The 21,474-nt window shown below is 43.7% G+C and overlaps 1 protein-coding gene across 1 annotated transcript in view; it reads left to right on the top strand.

Moving 5' to 3' along the window:
- The window catches only part of plekhh3 (pleckstrin homology, MyTH4 and FERM domain containing H3), a 32,858-nt gene that overhangs the window by 7,858 nt on the left and 3,526 nt on the right, over positions 1–21,474 (top strand). The window contains 10 exon segments of the mRNA XM_018702274.2: positions 7,396–7,490; positions 11,616–11,798; positions 13,064–13,221; positions 15,746–15,884; positions 16,480–16,771; positions 18,740–18,947; positions 19,165–19,301; positions 19,917–20,037; positions 20,476–20,964; positions 21,119–21,310. Of these exon segments, the coding sequence (XP_018557790.1) occupies positions 7,396–7,490; positions 11,616–11,798; positions 13,064–13,221; positions 15,746–15,884; positions 16,480–16,771; positions 18,740–18,947; positions 19,165–19,301; positions 19,917–20,037; positions 20,476–20,964; positions 21,119–21,310 (2,014 nt within the window).

Consider the following 21,474-nt stretch of genomic DNA (forward strand, 5'->3'; position numbering starts at 1 on the left):
AGAGCAGAGTTCTTGGTCATTACCTGGCCAATGAGTGAACACGCCCAGAAGTTCTGTGGTATGGAGGGAAGGCCAAGCCAGGCTCTGATAAGTCATTGTATTGTAATATAGCAAATGGTGCCGTATACATTTATCTTCAGTCTCACGTAACAGGGCTGGGCAGCTCTGGTTTACTTAGTATACTTACTTTATTGAGCTATTGAATTGAACTGTCCAGAAGGAGACATCAGTCTCAACTATTAGTTTGAGTAATGGCCCAGGTCTGATGTGGTTAGGGAGGGGGATAGGCCTGCCTCTGTCAAAACACAGTGGTGGGTACAGACATGTCTGGTGATCTAGAGTGTGGGTCATTTCAGGGGTCTCCCAGAATTCTGGGATATAGTTTTGCTGTCAGAATATTACCAGTGTATAGACACAATGTGATCAGCTCATCTTGCTGTCCCTCAAAATTGTGACACAGAAAAAGTGAGTGTACATTTCCTGTTGTGTACTGTGAGAAGATGGAAAGTTTTTGCTGATTTTGTACATATGCAACTCTTAGTTTGAATTTGAGATTCCTTTTACAAAGTAGATTTTTATAATTGTGACAATTTACTGTTTAAATTGCACTGATTTCAAGAGATTGGACAGTGCACCACCATACTGTCTCTTATATATATTAAACCTGTTAGAATACATCTGATTATTATGTTTTATCCTGTGTCAGAAAAGAAAGTTGACTTATGTATTACTGCAGATCTGTAGAGGCAGGGAACAACATTTTCAAGTGATCCAAATATTGTTTGGTCTATGTCCTATGAGTCCTGTAACAGATTTGTTGTGTGCTTGACCTGACCTCTCTCAGGTGTGTGTGATGGACATATCTCCCGTGCCAAGCAGCTTGCTCCCTCCTGCTGTGCACACACTCAAATCTGTCTTACATCATCACTACTTTTTCATTCCCACTTTCCTCACTCAATCTCATAGCTGGGGCAGGGCAGAGTACAAACTGTACCAGAAGGAAAGTGGACATTTGAGGACTTCTCCATTGCTCTTTCTCACCATTTGTTCCATCTGCTTTCTCATTAGCCTCCCCCTCCTCTTTGATGGCTTTTGACAGTCAAAAACTTGACTTATTTTGGTGTGGGCTGCCAGGCAGTAATGGCTGAATGAGACCAGTGTTTTATAATGTATTTCATGTGTGCGAATGTATGTGTGTGCATTCGGGAGAGAGAGAGAGAGAGAGAATGTATGCATGAAACGTGTGTTTGCGTGAAAAGCTTGGAAGTGGGCCCCTGGTAATTGCCTGTCTGAGTGTCTGTCAGCCTGTCTGTCAACCATCCAACCATCAAAAGCTGACCCTGTTTACAACATCAGCAAATATAGAAAATTTTAATTCACATCACTAAATTTCTCTATTGGTGTGACTTTATTCAGACTTCTGTCTATTATAAGATTTCTTGCTGATCAACACACTCTCCCTCAGTCACAAACTCAGACTTCCTGTCTCACACGCACATACACCCCCCACCTCCTCCTTTCTCAAAACATGACTTTTTTTCCTCTCCCCTCTGCCTAGTCCAGAGTTTCTTGGCAGTGGTCTTGAGTAAACAGCGTATTTTTAGCTGGGAGGTCATATAGGCCCAGTCTTAATCACCACATTCCCATTTTCCCACCAGCCCAGCTTCAGCCAGAGGCCCATGCAGCCAGCCCATGCACTGTGGGGGGAGGGGAAAGGGACTGAAGAGAGAGAGAGAGATGAATTTCTACAGAGAAAGAGAAACTGATTATTTAGTGCTACAGTATGACCCACTGTATTTTTGATGAAAGCTGTTCCAGATAGTGTTATTTATCCATGGTGCTTGCTCAGATGTCTAATAAAATTTGTGTAACGTGATGTATGGCTGTCATTTGTGTACAGAATATGAACTTGGACATCAACAAAAGGCAGCTGGTTTGAGTTAATTTGTTTGAATGCATTTTGGATCCATCTTTGCTTTTCATCTATCAGATAAAGCTCCAAGAGTTTCTGTGACACATCGGCACAAGGGTCAATTTTATTTTTTTTGCAAATGTGCATGTTCTTGTGGTCACAAGGACCCGCTTTGTATGCTGGGACACGTCTCCACGCTGTTTCCACTGCGGTCATCCGAGCCCGAGAGCAAGGACACTACTTTTCTAACTTTAATTAGCATCTCGGTGTTTTGATTAGACCCCAGACTGAAATCAATTACTCATCGCTCCAGCAGCTACCACCAGACAGACGGTCACAAACTAATCAACTCATTGTGCTGCTCATACTTGGTGGATTTAAGTGTGTCACCATGAAAGGCCTGCTGACAATATGCTCATTAGCTGTGTTGACCTTATTTCAGTGTTTAGGAAAAACCCATATGGGAAGAACAGGAAAGCTTCCTGTTATCCTTACTTGGGGGTGTTCACGCATGGTATCCCCACTGCTACCCTTGAAGTTATATTGTTTAAATGGTCTAAGTTGGCTACTTTTGCTTTTGTCATGTATCTGAATGGCGCCAGATACAAACAAACTGTGTATAGCTCCTTTTAAATTAGCTTAGTCCGTTGTGTTAGTGCTAATATTAGAGTTTATTTAACTGTCCAAAACTGGTTTGGTGATACTTGTAATTTGTAGTTCTACTAACCACAACTTCATAACTCTATATAACATTTTTACCAACTTGATTGTAATTAAGAGTGAATTGATGAGGTGTGAACACAGTATAAGCAGCCAGAGTTGCTGGTTCCTGAACTATTTTTAATCTTCAGATGTGCTCATGGTTTATATTGTACTTACAGTGCATATTACTCAGCATATATCGATGAGTAAGAAAAAAAGGGGGGGCAAGGCTGGCATGATGGATAAGATTTACAGATAGTGAGGTTGCACTAAGGTAGCTAAAATCCCAAATAGCCTGTACTACAATTGCATTAAAATGAATGGCTTTAATGCTGATGAAAATCTGATCACTTAACCTCACATTAACAAAGGTGGTTTTATTTACTTTGGCTAACTAGACTTCTCAGGACTTTGTGGGTGTGATTTACATCACCCTGACACGAGAGTCAGGGTGATGTTAGGGCGGAACATGCCATACACGTTTTTCTGTAGTACATGGAATTTGGTGACCTCATGTAATTCCCAGGAAATCCCCACCCAACTAAACCTGAGTAGAGACACGAGTGTGGGTGGAGCTTCAATAATGAGGTAGTGTGTTTTAAAGTGTCATTAGTGATTTCGGTATATTGGTGTATTGCAAAAGGAAAAAAGAAGTCCTGTTTCCAAACTTATGAGGGAAAGAGCATCCAGCAATACCTGAAGGTACAGTATATTGAGTTTTTTTGAGTAAAAATGCCAAATATTTGTTGGTTTGTTGGTGTAAAGATTTAATGCGCGGATTATATTTGAATTTTACACTGGTAGTGGGACAAAACAAAGCACTTAAAGATGTCATGTTGGGCTACAGGAAATTAATTTTATAAAGAGTTTGCGTGTTGATTAGGTATGACAGAGATGTGAAACTGCATGTGTGAAATTGTGAAAATAGCACACACATACTAGTAGTGGTGCCAATTAGTGATGAATGGATGAGTATTAATCAGCTCATCTGTCTTCTCAGTCTTACTGTGCTATATATCACACAATATTCACACAGTCTCTCACTTACGCTAGAGAACATATGTGCTTATGCAATTGCACAGGATGTTAATGTGTGCTTTAGATTTATCATAGAATAAACTCTGTGGGACTGTGTAGGGAAATATTTGTTCCTCTCTCAAATCATATTTCTTCTTTTTTGACTTCCTCTCTTACTTAATGGGGCAACCAACATTTTTGTATTTGTCTGGTCTGAGCCAATCTGTACAGCCAGGGTTGCAGACATTTTCTTTTTGACTTTCATAACCAAATAGTTGTGATGGTGTTTTGACCATTTTCCGTGCTGCACTGTTGTCAGTGTTTCTAAGAGAAAAACTAGTTTACAGTTAGTGTGTTCATCTCAAACAGAGCAGAGCAGAGGAAATACCTTGATTTTCAACACATTTCAAGCTTCAGTGTTGAGTACTGTCACATCCAAACGATGTTCCTCCCTTGCAGTAGCTGATCTTTAGTCCTCAGGGAAAGGCGAGAGAGAGAGAGAGGGGTGCTCTCTGTAGATCTATGCTCTCTATTCTCTGTGCTGCTTAATCCCCATGTCAAATTGTTTCCTGCACTCCACAGGAAGTTGCCCACCAAAGGCCCCACCGTCACAGCCTCTGCTGGGGCTTCTGGGAATGTGGGGGTGGTATTATGGGGGGAGGTGGGGGAAGTAGGACTGCTGGACAGCTGTGGAGATCCAAAGCCCTCACATCAACAGTGCTCAAACAGTTGCCCCCAAGCTGTATTACATGTTCTTTTCTTTATTTGTCGTCCATGTTTTTATTTTCTTACTCCTTAGAATGGAGTGTGTCTGGAAAGAAATCAAATTTGAATTGAATTGTGTCATACAGATGTTCATCAACAAACACAGCTCTCAACACACTCGAAGGCAAGAAACAAGGTTTCTCTGGCCATGTATGGTTCCTCTTCCCTCCACTCTAAGCTCATTGGATGCTTGGTAAAACATCAGGACTGAAATGTTGGTGTTATGATGAAAAAAAGGTCCAATCAAAGACTTAAGTCTTACTCAACTTGATTGTTTTGGATACACATGCACAAAGATGATGGTTGAAATATATTGGGGATGTACAGAGGAAAGAATGAGTATCTGTTATCTGCTGAGTAATAACATTACTGAACAATGGTACTTGAATTAGTGTATTTGGGTGCTGGAGGTGCACATTATATTTTAAACCAACAAAGTTGCACATAATTTCAGAATCTATTTTCCATTAGGTTTGTTTGAAACAGGCCTGTCCCTGTTAATAAGTTACATTTTTTTGTTCAGTAACTACAGAGAGCTGTGGACACTGTGTGTGTGTGTGTGTGTGTGTGTGTGTGTGTGTGTGTGTGTGTGGTCAGTTTTTTTTTCCAGCTATCATTTAACATTTATTATGTTATTAATAATGTCTGAGATACAGATACAATGTTGTTAAACTATGACTGTATCGTTCAGTCTTTATATGAAACATATGAATGTGTCTTATTATAATGACATATCAATTTATCTCCTTTATAATGACACACGTTTCTTATAATCTGGTAAATTGTATTAATGTGAAACAAATGTTAGAATATTAAAGCAAGGAAGAACAAACAAGTAACAAGGCACTAAGCAGACTTTCTGCAGAGAGGGCTTTACTTCTGTGGTCTCCAGCCAGTTAGTCTCAAAGGAAGATTTTGGACATTAGCCTGGCTTTTTAGACACAATGGACATATTGACTCAGCCAAAGCAACATTTAAATTGAAGGTCAGGCCTAGTTTGTGCTGCTAAAGGTCAAACTTTGGGTTTGGACCTGTGCTTCTGTCCTCTTTTAATCCCTGCTCCCTTTCCACATGACCTTAAAGGGGCCCTTAAGTTTTTCAAGTTAAAGATGGAGATTGTCCAGTTAGGCGCATTACTGGAAAATTTACACGTTTCTCATAAATCTGCAAACATGAGGAGCAAGCTTGATTTTGAAAAATGTTATTCTTCTAAAATGGACAGCTGTGTTTACCATATAACCTCTTCAACATGTAAAGTTGAAAGCTTTATTCCTATAAAAACTTGTAACCCTTTTGGTTACATCAGGTGTTTATATGTTCAGACTTGGCTTAGTTATAATATTGGTGTATACTAAATTCAGCTTTTGAAACTAAGTGTAAGGATTCTTGACATTTTGAATGTAAGCCAGTCACAAACAATAGCACACAATAATCCAAGGCACTGAACATAAACACACCCACTGTGTACACAAGGCTATATTCTCCAGTTGAGGCGTAGCTTTTCTATATTTCTGATCCCTGTCCTGCATATAGACTGACTCTGCCTGTCTGCGTGTCTCCGTTATGTAGCAGGGGTTATTAACAACCTCAAATAAGAGACGTCCTCGCATGTCTGTGTTTATTTTAATGCCTTTAAGTGGGGTCTGTGGATGCAAGGACTGTCAGAGGTCCCTGTAGGCTGCTGCTGTAGCAGGCGAGCAGGCTTAGTAATACAGCCTGACTGAGTATAATGTGACAGGATCCTGACTCTCCTTCTCACTCCTGCTTTCTGGTGATGCCCCGTATGAGTTTATACACACATACTGAAAAAATGACCCACCGTATAGAGTTTCACTGTGTCTGAACATTAGCTTAAATTAGACATGCCAATCAGTTAGGATCTACAACTGTAAATATGTTTCATAAAAGGAACAAATTGTATACATAAATGGCAGAGTTTGAGAAGTAATGTCACATGGGTCAACTTGATAGACCATGACAGGATCAGGTCAGTGCACACAGAAAGAAAGGAAATGGCCTCTTCAGTCATGTAAGCTGAGCAGATAAGGCTATATACAGACTCATTGATTATTGTTGCCTTCCGTGAGGAGGAACCTTCCAGGAATTATCAGATCAATAAGGACATAAATCAGCTGACAAAGGAGGTAACTAGAGGCCAAATATCCTTTGGAGGGAGGGCTTGGTTCATTTCCTGAACTGTGATTCCAGGAGGAGGAGGGCAGGAAGGAAGGGGGGTGGAGGTTGTCACTTGTGCCTCACATGCTAGTTAGACCCAGGAAATAGAGAAAATAAACGAGTAATTACATAAATAAATGAGGAGAGATAAAACCTCTAAACAATCTTATAGGCTGGAAATGGACCTTGGCCTGAGATAACAAAGTCTGAATCTGTCCATAACACTGCCTGACCAGATGCTGAAGAAGAATCACTGTATGTGGAAGTAGCTGCAAATGTGATCATGGAGGCATTGAAGAGGGAAGGAAAGAACAGCGGTTCAGCAGATTTACAGATGTTTTTTGATGATTATGGTTTTAACAATCCAAGTCTGTGACCTCTTGAACCCTCTGCCTTCTTCTGACCGGCGTGAGCTGGCTGGCTGGGAGTCAGGCCGGCGTCGCTCTGTCACGTTTATTTTCAGTCGCCCGCTCGGCTCGCCGGCCAAAGTGATAAAAGAGAGACGAGCTGTCCACAGTGGCGTGGTATGTATCAGTGTGTGTTTGTGCTCTTGCGTGCTGCTAGGGAGGGAAAGTGGGGAGAGAATGCTGGAGGACAGATATTCGTGGCACTTCTTCCAGTCCCCCCTGTGTGACCCCCACCTAAGAGTATCAGAGAGGCTTGTAGTTGGCACAGAGTCACATGGGACACAGGGGGGGCAGGTTTTGAGGCCAACTGTGTGTCTCTGGGCCAATTAGCTATCCAATGGGGGGAGTAGTCAGGGGAAGACTTGAAGTGAGAGGGAAGCAGAGTTATTTACATTCTCTTTCTGCTCTTCCACACAGGCACACTGTCTCAGAGGTGTCTGAAGAGATGAAGAGCCTGATCATTGAGAAGAATAAGATGGGGCTAGAGGAAGAGCCTGAACTGCTGGTTAAAGGTGAGTCTTATTCACAGAACAAACACTGTACAATACACTGTCCTGACTCAATTCTACCTTAGACTAAATGCATGTCTGCATCTCTGTCAGCTGGCTGTGATCAGCTGCGTTGAGGATAGCCACACTGCTGAAACTGAATGACAACAGTTTTGATTATCAGTAAGCACAAATGCTAAACATTCACTGGTTCCAGCTTCTGAAACACAAGGATTTGCTCCTTTGTTATATATTAATGCACATTGAATAACTTTTTGAGTGTTGGACAGACAAAGCAAGCAATTTGAAGACATCACCTTCAGCTCTTGGATACTGTGATGAGCTTTTCATGCTATTCTTTTTACATTGTACAGACTAATCTATGAATAGATTATTCAAACAAAATAATCTACAGCTGAATCAATAATGAACATAAAAATTAACTGCAGCCATAATTAGTTCTTTAGTTAATAAAGGAAGTCCCTGCAGGGCCAGGTTGGTGCTGTTCCTCTCATTAGGTACAGTATATATTTCATTACCCTAATTGTCTCCTAATAAGTACTGTCGCAACTCCATGCTGGGCTGTCGCCCTGTAGCCAACCCCTCTCTGACCACATGTGGCCCACAGATGCTCCCACTCTCCCGCTGCCCTGTGTGTTCATGTAAGGATAGCTGCTGGCATCAGGAGCCCTGTCTTGCGTGTCTGATGCTTTTGAGGAATGATCTCATAGGATATTTCTGTGTGATTTTCTTTTCTTTTTTTCCCCCCTCTTGGCCTGCTACTGAAAGAGAGCAGTAAAATGCCAGCACTTGGATAAGTTACGTCCTGTTTGGAATGGCGGCAGTCAGATTGCCTAATTCTGACAGCAGTTACCATGCGCCCTTGGCCAGCGCCCCTCCCTTACCGCTGTCCTCTCTCTGTCCCTGTCTTGCTGGTGGCAGACAAGTGTATGGAGTTGCTCTCCCTCCAAAACAGCGGACTGCTACTTTCCTTGGGCCATTGATTACACTGTCACTTTGAATTTCAGCTTGTGCACCACGCCCCCATCCTTTAACCGACTACACTATTACAGTCACCACAACAGCAGGACACCTCAAGGCATTAGATAATCCCTTCTCTCTTTGTGCTGCACACGGATATGTTTTCAAGAGTCCCTCCATTAGGGTCTTTGCTCTTGTTCAGTATGTTTTGTTTTGTTTTTTTCAGCAGGGCATCCTGAGGCTACATGGGGTGAATATTGCCCCAGTATCTAAAATAGGCCACTCACATTGCAGATATAGACCGATGAGGGGAGGATGAATTGTAAAAGGCATGGAGTGATGACAGAGAGAGAAGATGACATTGGTTTATTGACATACCTTTGTTGATTTACAGTTAAAATGAACTGCTCCTCACATGATGCAGATCTTCTCATGCTCCAGTAAACAGCAGCTCAGTCTGTTGGGGTCTTTTTGATCCAAAAGGGCAAAAGTTCTGTTGCTTGTACATAATTATACAGTTTTTCTCAGTTACACTGTCAATTAATTCTTGAATAGTCATCTGATAACATTAGCTGACTTAATAACATTTGGTTGTTACCAGTGTTAATGTATTGGTATAAATTTTGACTGAGCAAGGTAAAAAAAAAAAAAAAAATTTAAAAAAGTGTCATGTGAGGCCAATTTTATGGCTTTGGCTGAGGAGGGTTCAGGAGTGTTTAGTGTTTAAAGAGGAAATGTTTTGGCCTAAAGTGAAATAGTGCTTTAATTTTAGTGATGATCCCAAACAGGTTTCTTATGAAATGCCAGCATGCAAAGGCCTGCACAGCAAAATTTCAAATGTGTGTGTGTGAGACAAAGAGTTGAACTCTGAAGAAAGGTTTCTTTTTTTTATTTGCAATGCTCATATTTCATTATAATTTTATTAAAAAATCAATTGAACAAACATTCAGAATTCAGAGACACTGAAGGCTTGCAGTAAAGAGATGGAAATGCACAGAGAGAGATTGTTTTTTCAGTCTGTGTTTGAGGGGGCAGGGCATTTGGGGGGGGGGGGGGGGGGGGTCAGGGGTCACAAATGAAACAAATTAAGGGCGAGCCATGGCCCCCAGGGGAGACATTAGCAGGCCACAGAGATGGGATCCAGATGAAGGACCATGGGAGGAGGTATACAGGGGGGTCCCAGGACTCTGCTGTCTCTCTGTCTCTGTCCTTTTTTGCCTTTCTCTTAGCAAACTGTTTTAAGTTCCCAAAAAGAGCAGCAGCTGTGGGATGTCCCATGTCTGCAAGAGAGGCGTCAAGGTAGCAGGCATGCCCTTCTCTCCATGTCTCTCACCCAGTCAGCTTGTCTGCCTTCCCTGTCCCACATCCACTCTGTCAGCAAGCTCAGCCTGACTTACCTCATGGTTTTTATTTATCCATTTCATGTTGGGTTTTGATGGTGCCCCCCTCTGATGTGGTGTTAAGTACCTCCAGGGATTTTACTTTGGGCTATATTGGGTGAGTTTATGGTGGGTTCAAACTTGGCACTTATATCATATAGAAGCATTCTCAAACAGGAATCATAGCATGAAAGGCTGAGCCTTCACCCCCTCCTCTCTCTTTATTTTTATTTTGGAGTAGTAGCAAAGCAGTGAGGCAGTGGAAGCTTTGCACTGCCTTGAAAACCACTTTCAGGCAAGGACGCAAACTGGTGGTGCAGGTGGACAGGTGGCACGCAGCTTTCTAACCACAGAGGAAGCTGTGACGCAGGTATGGCGTCATTGCTGTCTTCACATGGTAGGAAGTTGAAGGTACATTCCCTAATTGTTCCTTTAAAACCACTCTGAAGTATGTTTGTGCAGACCGTGTGCACTCATATGCAAAGCTGCCCCATGTGTGGCACACTGCCAGTGTCCTTGCCCCCTCAGATAGTCCCATCCAGCCTAGTATCGGTCCAGGTGGTCCGACCCTCTGCCAGCCTCTCCGTCAGCCCTCTGGATGAACTCTGACCCCCTACCAGGACTCTTCAATCCTCCTGCGTCTGTTTCACTCCAGGCAGCATCTGGTCAGAGCTCTGCCAAACTAGTTTATTTATCTACTCTGAGATTAAATATTTATTAAGAACAATTTGCACACATAGCTCTGGGGAGAGAAGAGGTTCACTGCTGTTTGGGAATAGTGGATCAGGGCTGTTGCAGTCTTTCCAAACCCTCAGGACTTTGGGAACACAACAGCCTTGCATTGTAGAGCCAGGCCTGGCAAGATTAGCGGGCATGCCTATGTGCTGGCTGAAGGCATGTCTGCTTTACTCTTTTTCTCTCCTAACTGTCACACTGTTCCAGTACCTCTCACTCTTTTTTGCTCTCCCTCCTTTTTCTCACTCTGTCAACCTCTAAGGTGGTAATTATGTTGGCTGCATGCAGGCTTTAATGCCTATGCCATTAGCTGGCTGTATTTTTATCCCCTAGTATTTACCCCAACAAGGCAGTCACATACAGACTGCTACAAACTTTATGGATAATTACATGCCTGGGGGATTATTCTTAGTGAAGGCATGGTGTGGCAGCACTGGTTTAGCAGCTCCATGAGTAGCCCACCTACCACACAGAGCTCTCAAGGGAAATTCTTGTCTTAATGTGTAGTTGCTAAGCACATAAGGTTTTGTCTGATAGCAAAATAAAAGGTGTGGCAGAAATGATTGGTAAAGTCAAATTAAAAAACATAGTCAGTTTACTTGATGTTGTCAAACCTGCCCCATGACTCTACCCTTATGAGTATATCTCTCACAGTAATATATTGGAGAAGGTATTGTTTTGTTATCATTACTAAAGTGGGGATCTTGGGATGTCTTTCAAAAAATGTCAAAAAATCCCCAGCCCCAGTGATGTAAGGGGCTATTGGGTATGTTGAGCTGTGAGTCAGTTTTTCAATTAATTGTTTGGTATAATGAAGATAAGAAAAACATTTAAAATGTCTTGCGTTACCCAACCAACAGTAGAGATTAAAAATACATCAAATGTTTGGATTTTTGCTTTAAAAATTAGTTAATTGGTTAGAAAAATGGTTGACAATTTTCTGTCAGCTAATGAATTAAATGAATAATCGTTGCAGCGCAACTGTAAACCACTGTGTTATTTCATTTCAAGGTTAAGTAGTCACATGATGCTTATGTGTGTATGTTATTTAAAGGGTGGCTGCTGCGGGAGGTGCGAGGAAACTGGATTAAGCAGCGTCGGTACTGGTTTGTGCTGAGCCAGGACTCACTCGACTACTACAGCGGACCAGAGAAAGGAGCCCGCAGACTGGGCACACTGGTCCTCACCAACCTCTGCTCTGTCATCTGGCCCGACAAGCAGACCTACAAAGAAACAGGTGAGCAACGCACGTATGTGTGCACATAACAATACACACAAGGCTGATGCATAGCTGACTCATGCTCATGTATACTTCCCTGCAATCTCTGTAGAGTCCATTTAGCTGTGTTTAGCTGTGTTAATTCCCAGCGTAGTGACCAGACATTTAAAAAAAATTCCATAGAAGTTCTTCAGGGTTTTGTTTTTTGATATGCGTGTGACGTCATGTGGTCCCATTTGTCCTTCCCATGAGAGCCGTAATTCTGAGTAAGTTTGGGAAGCCCCAGCTGTGTCTGGGTCCAAAACATGGTTCAAGGTTGGCCTAGAAACCTCACACTTGAGTAATCAGCGGGGGCATCTCCCTTCCATTTCTCAGATGAAAGAAACAAAGGAAGTTGAGTTTAAAAAGGAGAGTCTTTGCTGAATGGGAAGAGACACAGGAATGACTTGTCCTTTTTGAGTTAATGTATTACTCAGACATGTCACCCTCTGTCTGTCTGTCTGCCCATCAGTGGAGGGAATTATGGCCTGCTGACTTCACAAAACCACCTAAATCTCCAAACCATTATAAAAACCCAAATCCAAACATAGTCCCTCTAAGTCAAAATGCCATGGGACTTTTCTGGACAGAAGTGCGCTTTCAACAGTGGCTTTGTCACAAGCTCCATTAGGTGTTTCACTACTGAATAGCTTTGTGTTCCTCCTGAGCCACTTCCCTTTAAGGGCTCTATCTGTAGTATTATTGACCATTCACACCAGAGTTAATGTAAGGGCATCAAACAGGTTCGAAGTAGGCAATGGCAGTACCACCATGTCATGATCTCAGTTGTAAAACTTCTTCATTTTGGGTTTGTGCTTCACCAAGAACCTAAACAAAGAAGGATGTGGTGCCAAGTCACGTAGCAGGAAAGCCTGATAACAGCCATGGAGCTGCAGGCTGCCTGGGGTATGTCTAATACTTCCTCTGCACAAGGAGGAAGCACGCCTTGCGCACTTCTATTGCAGGTTGTCGGAGAGGAGACTCACCACGGGGTTTAACACATGTCCTACCTCATCTGTAGAATAACTGTTCTTCTTTGGTTTTGGCATGGTCTGAGGTTCCTCTCAACTTGACCTTTGATCCTCAGTGAAACTGAGAGAGGAAGTCAGGGAGAGGGAGTCATGCTAGATTTGCGGGATGTCCCGTGCACTGGTCTCTTCCCTATTTACTTAAATCATCTTAGGTGCAGTTTGAATTACAAGAATCAGTTATAAGTGCAGTGTTTTTCTGTGTGTTTCTCTCAGGCTACTGGAGCATCACGGTATATGGACGGAAGCACTGCTACAGGCTATACACCAAGCACTTCAACGAGGCTGTGCACTGGGCATGTGCCATCCAGAAAATCATTGATACCAAAGCACCCGTAGAAACGCCAACACAGCTCCTGATCCGAGACATCGAGGTAAGACACACAGCACACAAACATACAGCACATACACACACAGCTCCTACACTAGGAAGTACACACAACTACCTGTGATAAGAGTCGCCAAACACAAACAGTCATTGGGCTACACATTATTTCCCCTCTGCCCTGTTACTGTGGAAACCACACTGCCACATTGAGTCAGGAGTCCAAAGTTTCCTCTGCTTGCCTTTCTCTTTTGAATGACCTCATTTTATTCAACCACACAGGGATGGACAGAATAACAGACCTGATGCAGAACAGTCAATTCAAGATAAAGGCATTTCCACTTATTCAGTGCTCAGAAAATGGTGGACTTTGAAGGGATGCTTTTCCCTTTACCTTCTCACATGGAGGGAGTGTGTTTTTTTAAGGGACAGCCATATTTTTAGACCAGGGGTTGCTAAGAGAACACAGTGTGCTGGAATCTCATTGAGCAGACAGATGACTCGTCTTGCATCAGTCTGCCCCGGGGGTGAAGAGAGGGGCAGCTTTGGCAGAGGAGGTGGAGGAGGGCTTGGCGTGAAGCAGCAGGGCCAGATAAGCAGTCCTGTGCCTGGCCTCCTGTCTCCGTAATCTCCCAACGAGAGTCTCTAATCTCAAAGAAAGTGGTTAATCTGCTTGCCTCCGTCTGCCCCTGACTGCATTGCCAGGAGGGGCCAAGCTTATGTTTTGGAGGACGAGAGGGGGCCTGCTTTTAAAGTGCTCCTAATTCATTGTTTTGGCTTTTCCCTCTTAAGACTCTTCCTCAGTCTCTCAAACATTCTGTCCCAGTCTCTTGTTCTCACCTTTACACCCAGGCACACTTTCTCAAATAGGCGAGGTACTTTCCCTCTGGAGTGTGAGATTAGGACTGCTGCTGTAAAAATCAAAGAGAGAATGAACAGAGGAGGCTTTGTGTGAACAGAACTGCACGCTTATCTTTAAAGCATAGATTCATGTTCCAGCCACAGACACAAGGGAGAGAGGGGATGGCAGTTTTAGCCTTGAACCTACAGCCAGAGGCCATGTGTGAAAGAGAGAAAAATGGAGAGAAGATCTGAAAAACAGATTAGATGGCTCAACTGCTCTATTTTATTTCTCTGCCACATTCAACATTTAAAGGATAAATCTCTAATAGCAACACTGTAGTCACCAAGTTAATTTCCAAAATCTGTGAGTGTAGCAACATTGTTAGTCAGAGTAAGCAAACCTATTTGAAAGAGAAAACAAAGACAAACTGTAAAATTGTTACCTAAGCTGTCTGTTGTAAGCTTTTATCACAGTTGACAAACTTCCTGGTTCAACTCTGACCTACTGCACTAACAGTAGTTGTGCAAACCGTTTTCTTGTGCTCAGGTGTGCTCAGTTTTGGTTTTACCTCCAAATTAAGTAGTTCAGATAATCCAGTTTAACTCTTGGCTTGTTTCATCATCTGACTGCCTGCGTGTTTTGCCTCCACTGACCTTATCGTAACATTAGAAATTGTGCCATTTTAATTACCAGATCTTAGCATAATCACTTCAGTGAGTGCAATGTTTTCATAGCTGATAGAAATGATGGACAAAACTGCGAAAATGTGACCCAAGTTGTTGTAAACCAGAACGATCCCTGAGAGTTAGAAGCAAAGATTGATCCTCTCACTGTCTTAAAGTTATAATAAATATGATATATTGTACAGAGCCAGGCTAGCTGTTTGCCCATTTTCAAGATTTGTACCAGTGTTAAGCTAAGTTAGCTAGCTGCTGGCTGTAGCTTCATATCTACCGTGAATACTTGACAGTCGTATCAATCTGTTCATCTGGCACTTGGCATGAGCACATTTCCCAAAATGTCAAACTGCTGCATGCATCAGGGTGAGACCAAAGGGAAAAAGAGACCACCTGGGGGTTTAACCATGTACGTATGCATAGTGTATGAATATCATCTGGGTTGTGGTGCTGCATGTGGCCCACAGAGCAGCATCTCATTCCCACAGTTCAAACAGACAAGCCTGTCACCAGTGTGCACCAAACACTTCAGAAGAATGTGTCAACTTTGCCCCACTAAGGAGGGGGGGAAAGTGGGCTTGTGTTGTAGCCAGAGAGAAAGGGTGGCTGGTTTGGGGGAGGTTGCAGAGGCAAGAGAGAGCCAGAGCAGTGGCAACGTTACTAATGAGCAACAGGTGCTGGAGGGCAGTAGCATGGAAGCCATCTGTACTGCTGGAAGGCAGTGAATCCACACAGGCAGTGAAAGACACAAACACACACACACGAAACTCATTGACACCAGCAGATAAAATATAATGTGTCAGTCAAGCTAGTGTGGTTTGCTGGGTCATCACTTGACCTTCCTGCTGCTTTGAAAGTTGTCAGAGCTGAATTGTGACTCTGGTCAAATCGACCCCGGTCACCCCTGACAGACAGACTCACACACTCAATCACCCACTCACTGACTTGCCGTCAGGTTGGCTGTGGGCATATTGAAGGCATATGAAAATTTGTTCTTTACTGTGTCTGTTGATGTTATCATCTCAATTTCTTTTACTTTACTTGTACTTCAGGAGAATAAGTTCAACCCTGAGGTAGTGGAGAACATCTACCAGCACAACCCCATCCTGAAGTACACCCAGGGCCCCCTGTACGCCCCTCTGCTTCCCTTCCCCTATGGAAGCCTGGAGCACACATGTAAGTAGTTAACATGTACACGTCACACATTATACATATAAGTCATGTGTGTAGCTGCAGATAAAATTGAAATGATAAGAAACTATTTCAACAGCAGTTTGAGTAAGTGTTGATTAGCTGAGTCTACTTTTAAGCTGTTATGAAATATGTAACAAATGTAAATCTTTACTATGTTAATAGTAACTTATGTGGTCAGAAACAGAACAGAAACTGACCACTCAAGACTGTATGTGTGCACAGTTAGAAACCATTTTATGTAAGTGCAGTTCAAGGACTTTATTGCTAAGTGGAAAGAAGCAGTGTAATCTCTGTGATTACTGTGCTGTTTAAATTGCTGAGAGGCAGTATTAAGCACAATGTAATGCAGGTCACTATAACAACAAGCTCTCTTGGCTTGGCTGCTTCATTTGAACAAAGGAAAACAGGAGCACACCACAAAACTAAAAGATTACAACAGACAGAAGGTATAATATCACAGTAAGTAAGATAATAGTGATGTTCATGTGACAACATTTTAAAATTATACATATATCCTGGGAAGGTAAAAAGTAGTAGAAAGTCAAAGCATTAACACAATATTGCACTGCTTCCTCCTCTCTCCAGACCACAGCGGGAAAGGCTATCGGCTCAGTGCGTGAGGAGGCCGTGAAGCTCTTCAACTGCCTGCAGCAGCTGGAGTCTGCACGGGAGCCGGTTCCCATTATCCAGGGCGTGCTGCAGACCTGCCTGGACCTGCGGCCCCTCCGCGACGAGGTCTACTGCCAGCTAGTGAAGCAGACGAGCTACACGCCTGCCCCATACACCGCCGCACACCTCCGCTATTGGCAGCTTCTCACCTGCATGAGCTGCACCTTCCTGCCTGGGCCCACCATACTCAAGTACCTGCGATTCCACCTCAAGAGGTGAGAAGCACACAAAAATACAGCTAAAAGTGCTAATAATCAAATCCTCTTAACTGAGCTCTGTTTTTAATCTTGTATGTTTTCCTTGTGCAGTATAATGTGAACGCCCCATTCAGATTGGAATTATTCGTGTTGGATTTAGCATAAATAAATCCTGCTGCCTGGAGAAAGCTGTTCACATCCTCCCCTACTTGTAATTGCAAGTGGAAAACATGGATTTTTTTCGTGTTTTTTCTGGCTCTGATTTGTCCCAGTGGGAAACATGACTTGTGGTAGACAAGTGGAAAACCCTCCAGCGAATTCATCTGTGTTGACAGTTTAAGGTAGTAGAAACCACAGTTGTCAGTTAACAGTAATATTGCAGTGTTTATTTTATATTCATGAAAATGATTTTACAAGAGTGTGAACTCATGTTGTAACAACAAGGTGGCATCCCAACCACATATCATGGGGAGGTCAGACTGGGCGTCTGATGGGCAAGGGAGAACAGGTTGAATGCTGGGATATATAGATGAACTAGTAGTGTTTAGTAGCAGAGAAAACCTGGGGTCTAGACTGGGACCTAAAAAGCAGGCATCAGCATCCCTAACCACCAGCTTAGAATATAGTAGTGTGATATGCCTTCACATTGTTAGCGTGTTCCCTCAAACAGATCCAGTGTTTTAGGGCTGGATTTGCAGGTCTGAATTAGCCCCTCTGTCAAGCATGCTACTCTAAGTTATTAGCAGTGCTAATCTCCTGCTCCAGATTTTCTGTCTAACGCCATGCCATCAAACCACTACAGTTTTCTATCTATATTTCTGTACTGGGAATTCGCTTCCAGCTAATGGAACAGTTGCATGCAACGGCGATTCATAATAACACTGTGGAACTCACTGCCTGTGTGTTTTGATACGTCTTGCTGTCGCTCTCACGCACTCTCTCACTCTGTGGATCAGTGCTGAGGCTGCAGCTGGGCAGAGCTAAGACTGGAGCTGGGCAGTGGGCCCAGAAACCCTCCTCCACTCCCCCCAGTGCCCTGAGAAACCCCCAGGGAATGTCTGCTGTCAGAGAGAATAGGCCAGAAGAAAGAAAGCAGAGGAGGAGGAGGGGGCAAGAGAGGAGGAAAGAGCAGAGAGGGGTGAAGAGAGAAGACTATAGGAAGGATCACACAGACTCAGTGGAACATTCCTAATTATGTTTCAGCAGGACAAATCCCACCCTGTGGCCATATAGTTATGAGACAACGAGACATCGGAGGGAATGAAAGGGCCTCTCTCTGTCTGACAAAATGTTTGAGGCCCTCTCGTTTGCCTCTCTGTCCTCTGTTTTGTATATTTTGGGACGAACATAGGAGTATAATTGTTTCCTTCCTATTTTTCCCTTGGTGTTTACACAGGGCTGAGCTTGTAACTCCACCAGGTTATATTTCACACCTTTCACACACTGCAAAGTGTGCAAGACTTCAGGCTCCAGTTGAAGTGTGTCGTCCATTGCCTTCTTGTCCCCTCTTTTAAAACACCACCACACACACATATACTCACCTACCACTCCTGGATGCTCCACTGGGAGGAAGTGGCAGGTCACTCCGGTTCACAGGAGCGGAAACACCTTTTCCTGTTTCGTGCACTACTCAAAGTCAAACATGTTTTCTTTGCCATTTTCCTTTTCTTTGAAGGATTGAGGGATGTTGAGCTTTTTAAGTCCCTAAGAGCTAAAGTGAGAACATTTGTCTTTCCTCGCCTCATTGACTTTCTAGCATTGCCAGCCCAAAGAAAATAAAGAACTCGGTTGAATCAAAAGGATGACGCAAAGTCCATAATGGCACTTAACAGACTTTGAGTCACTGTTAACATCACGCGCATTAACAAGTTTTCCCTTTTAAGTATTGAATATATTCATTTTGTTGGCAAATATCTAGGTATTCTAAGTGTGCTTGCATGAGCACACACACACACCCATCTTACTTTCTCACTCTCTCTCTTTCAGGATTCAGAGCCAAAGTCCTGAGTCGGAGATGGATAACTATGCGTCATTCATCAGCGAGGCTCTGGAGAAGACCAAGTGTCGGGAGTGTGTGCCATCCTGGGAGGAGATCCAGATGCTGATGAGCAGACAGGAGATGCTGTGCACTGTGCACTATCCTGGCCCCGGATCCTGCCAGCTCTACATCAGCTCACACACTACTGCCAATGAGGTTTGGGCACATTTGTCTGTATTTTAACTTGTAGCATAGCTTTTCTCAGTGTTTCATCCTCTCACATATTCCTGCTCAGAATTCCCTAGCTTAGTCTGGAGTCTGGTGATGTTACTAAATAATAATAATCACAAACCCTGCATTGCTGCCTTGTCTTTTTTTTTATTCTTAAAGTCTAACCATCTGTCTGTCTACCTGTCCCTTTGCCCCTCATCAGGTGGTTCGAAGGATGCAGGAGAAGCTCGGCCTGCAAGAGAGCAAGAACACATTTGCACTATACGAGCAGAATGCACTGTGGGAGCAGCCGGTGGCAGGCAGCGCTCTGATCGCAGACATCCTGACCAGGTTTGAAAAGTAAATCAGTCAGTCCTCACCCCTGTAAAACAGGCAGACACCGCAGGGAAGTGAGACACAATAAAACCAAGCAGCCAGACACGCTATCAAAACACCTTGTCTAGTCTTAGGAATCTGAGCTATTTGTCACTGGTGGACTGTATATTTATCTTGACTTGTCCAGCTCCCATGGTGAATGTTATCCAGTATCCTTGATAACCGGTGACCTTGTCTGGTCTTGTTGGTCAAACATGACACCCTGCTGGGAAACCGGACTTGTGTCACTATCTCTGTCAGCAAAGCCAGCCAGCCGCCGGATAGCCAAGGTGAAGCTGATGTCATTTGGTTGTATAAGGCAAAGTCTCGAGTGAAGCGATAAGGCATCAAGCTGGAATAAAAGGGATTTGTGTTTTTTTAACAGGCGTGGGCGTCCTGTGTCCTCACAGTGCTGAGTGACAGGGTAAACATGAGACTCAGCAAACTGCCAAGTTACTAAACAACAATATTACACACAGGGGAGGCAGTGTCTTGTAACATATTAACATCTAGGCTTAAGATTCTTGGTGTACCATTTGTGTATTGGTATATTTTTTCCCTGCCAATCTTTATAACCCTTTTTGTCCCTTATCTGTGCAGCTTCTCCACCAAAGAGTCAGAATCTAAATCCCAATGGAAACTGTGTTTCAAGCTCTACTGCCTGTTGGATGCTGACAGCATATCAGTGGACAGCATTGAGTATCTCTTCCTGTTTGAGCAGGTAATAGAGCAGAGCACGAATCTTCAAAGGGCAGAGTTATCCTTTGAGACTGTCTTTGTACAAGTGACCACTCCAGTGGTGATAATGAGATTTAATTTATTGTCCTGTATTATTCATTCCTTCTATTTCATTGGATTATTATGTTTTTACTCAGCACTCATTAATGTCTTACGGGCTGTGATTGCAATAAAACGCAGTGCATAAAAAGCATGACTAAGAGCACTGGCTGTAGTGCAGAGGGGGCAAAAGGCAGCCAGCACTGGCTTCATTAGAACATTTTTCCCGAGGACTCCCATAAAAGAGTTATGGGACAAAATAAAACAGGGTGGGGTAGAAAGGATTGATGGAAGGACTGAGGCTATTACTGACAAATTGTACCTTATTTTTGTTCTCTTCTGTCTCTCCCTGCTTGTCCTTATTTTGGCCTTTGTGCCGCAGTGCCATGAGATGGTTGTGCGTGGCCAGCTGCCAGCGTGTGAAGAGGACCTACAGGCCTTAGCTGCCCTGAGGCTTCAGTGTCTGATGGGTGACTTCAGCACGCACGCACCTTGCCCGCCTCTGGACGAGCTTTTCCCTGGTCACATGCTCGAAGCTCGGGTCCTCATGTCTCTCTCTGCCCCGCAAGCCCTTGCTCCCTGTCTGGTGGCAGCTCAGGGCTGCCCCACGACGCAGCGCTTCCCCACAGGCCTCCTAGCGGGGACGCTGTGGAGCCACACAGCTACGGCAGCACACAAGCAAAAGGTGGAGCAGGACATGCGTCTGCGGAGCCGGCTGAAGGAGGAGGCAGCAGCTGTCATGGGATCCATTTTGGAGCGTTGGAAAGGTCTGGCCGGCTACAGCCGCAGGGACAGTATGGCCGCCTACCTCACAATTGCACGCCAATGGTCGGGCTTTGGATGCACTCTATATGAAGTGGACTTTTATATTGTGAGTATTGTGAGGTCATGTTTTAGTTTTATTGGTGGATTTGTACAAAAAAGGCTTTGCTCCCTTCGTGCTCAAGAGTCACACGGACTCTTGAGGTAAATTAAGGGATAACTGTGAACTATTTTGACATCTGCTTACCACTTCCTCCCTGCAGAGTTCGACAGGGAGTTTTTCCCAGAAGCTGTGGCTGGGTGTAGCTGCTACATCCGTGTCTCTGTATCGGCAGGGAGAAGCAGAAGCCCTGGAGTCCTTTCCTTATGGCCAGATCTGCTCCTACGGTGTATCTGACAGCAACACCTTCAAGATCACAGCTGGGGATCGGGATCTGCTATTTGAAACCACCAAGGTATAGGCACTCATGCCCCACATTAGCACGAACGGGCTGAAGGTGATGGGGAGTAAAATCTCTTATTCATTAGAGCTGTTTCTACATTAAGCTTAGACACAGTCTATCACCACTGTAGTCAGAATTCTGTCTGTGTACAGTGTACGGCCAAGTGACCTTATCAC

The sequence above is a fragment of the Lates calcarifer genome, linkage group LG11 (genome assembly GCF_001640805.2).
Source record: "Lates calcarifer isolate ASB-BC8 linkage group LG11, TLL_Latcal_v3, whole genome shotgun sequence".
NCBI lineage: Eukaryota > Metazoa > Chordata > Actinopteri > Centropomidae > Lates > Lates calcarifer.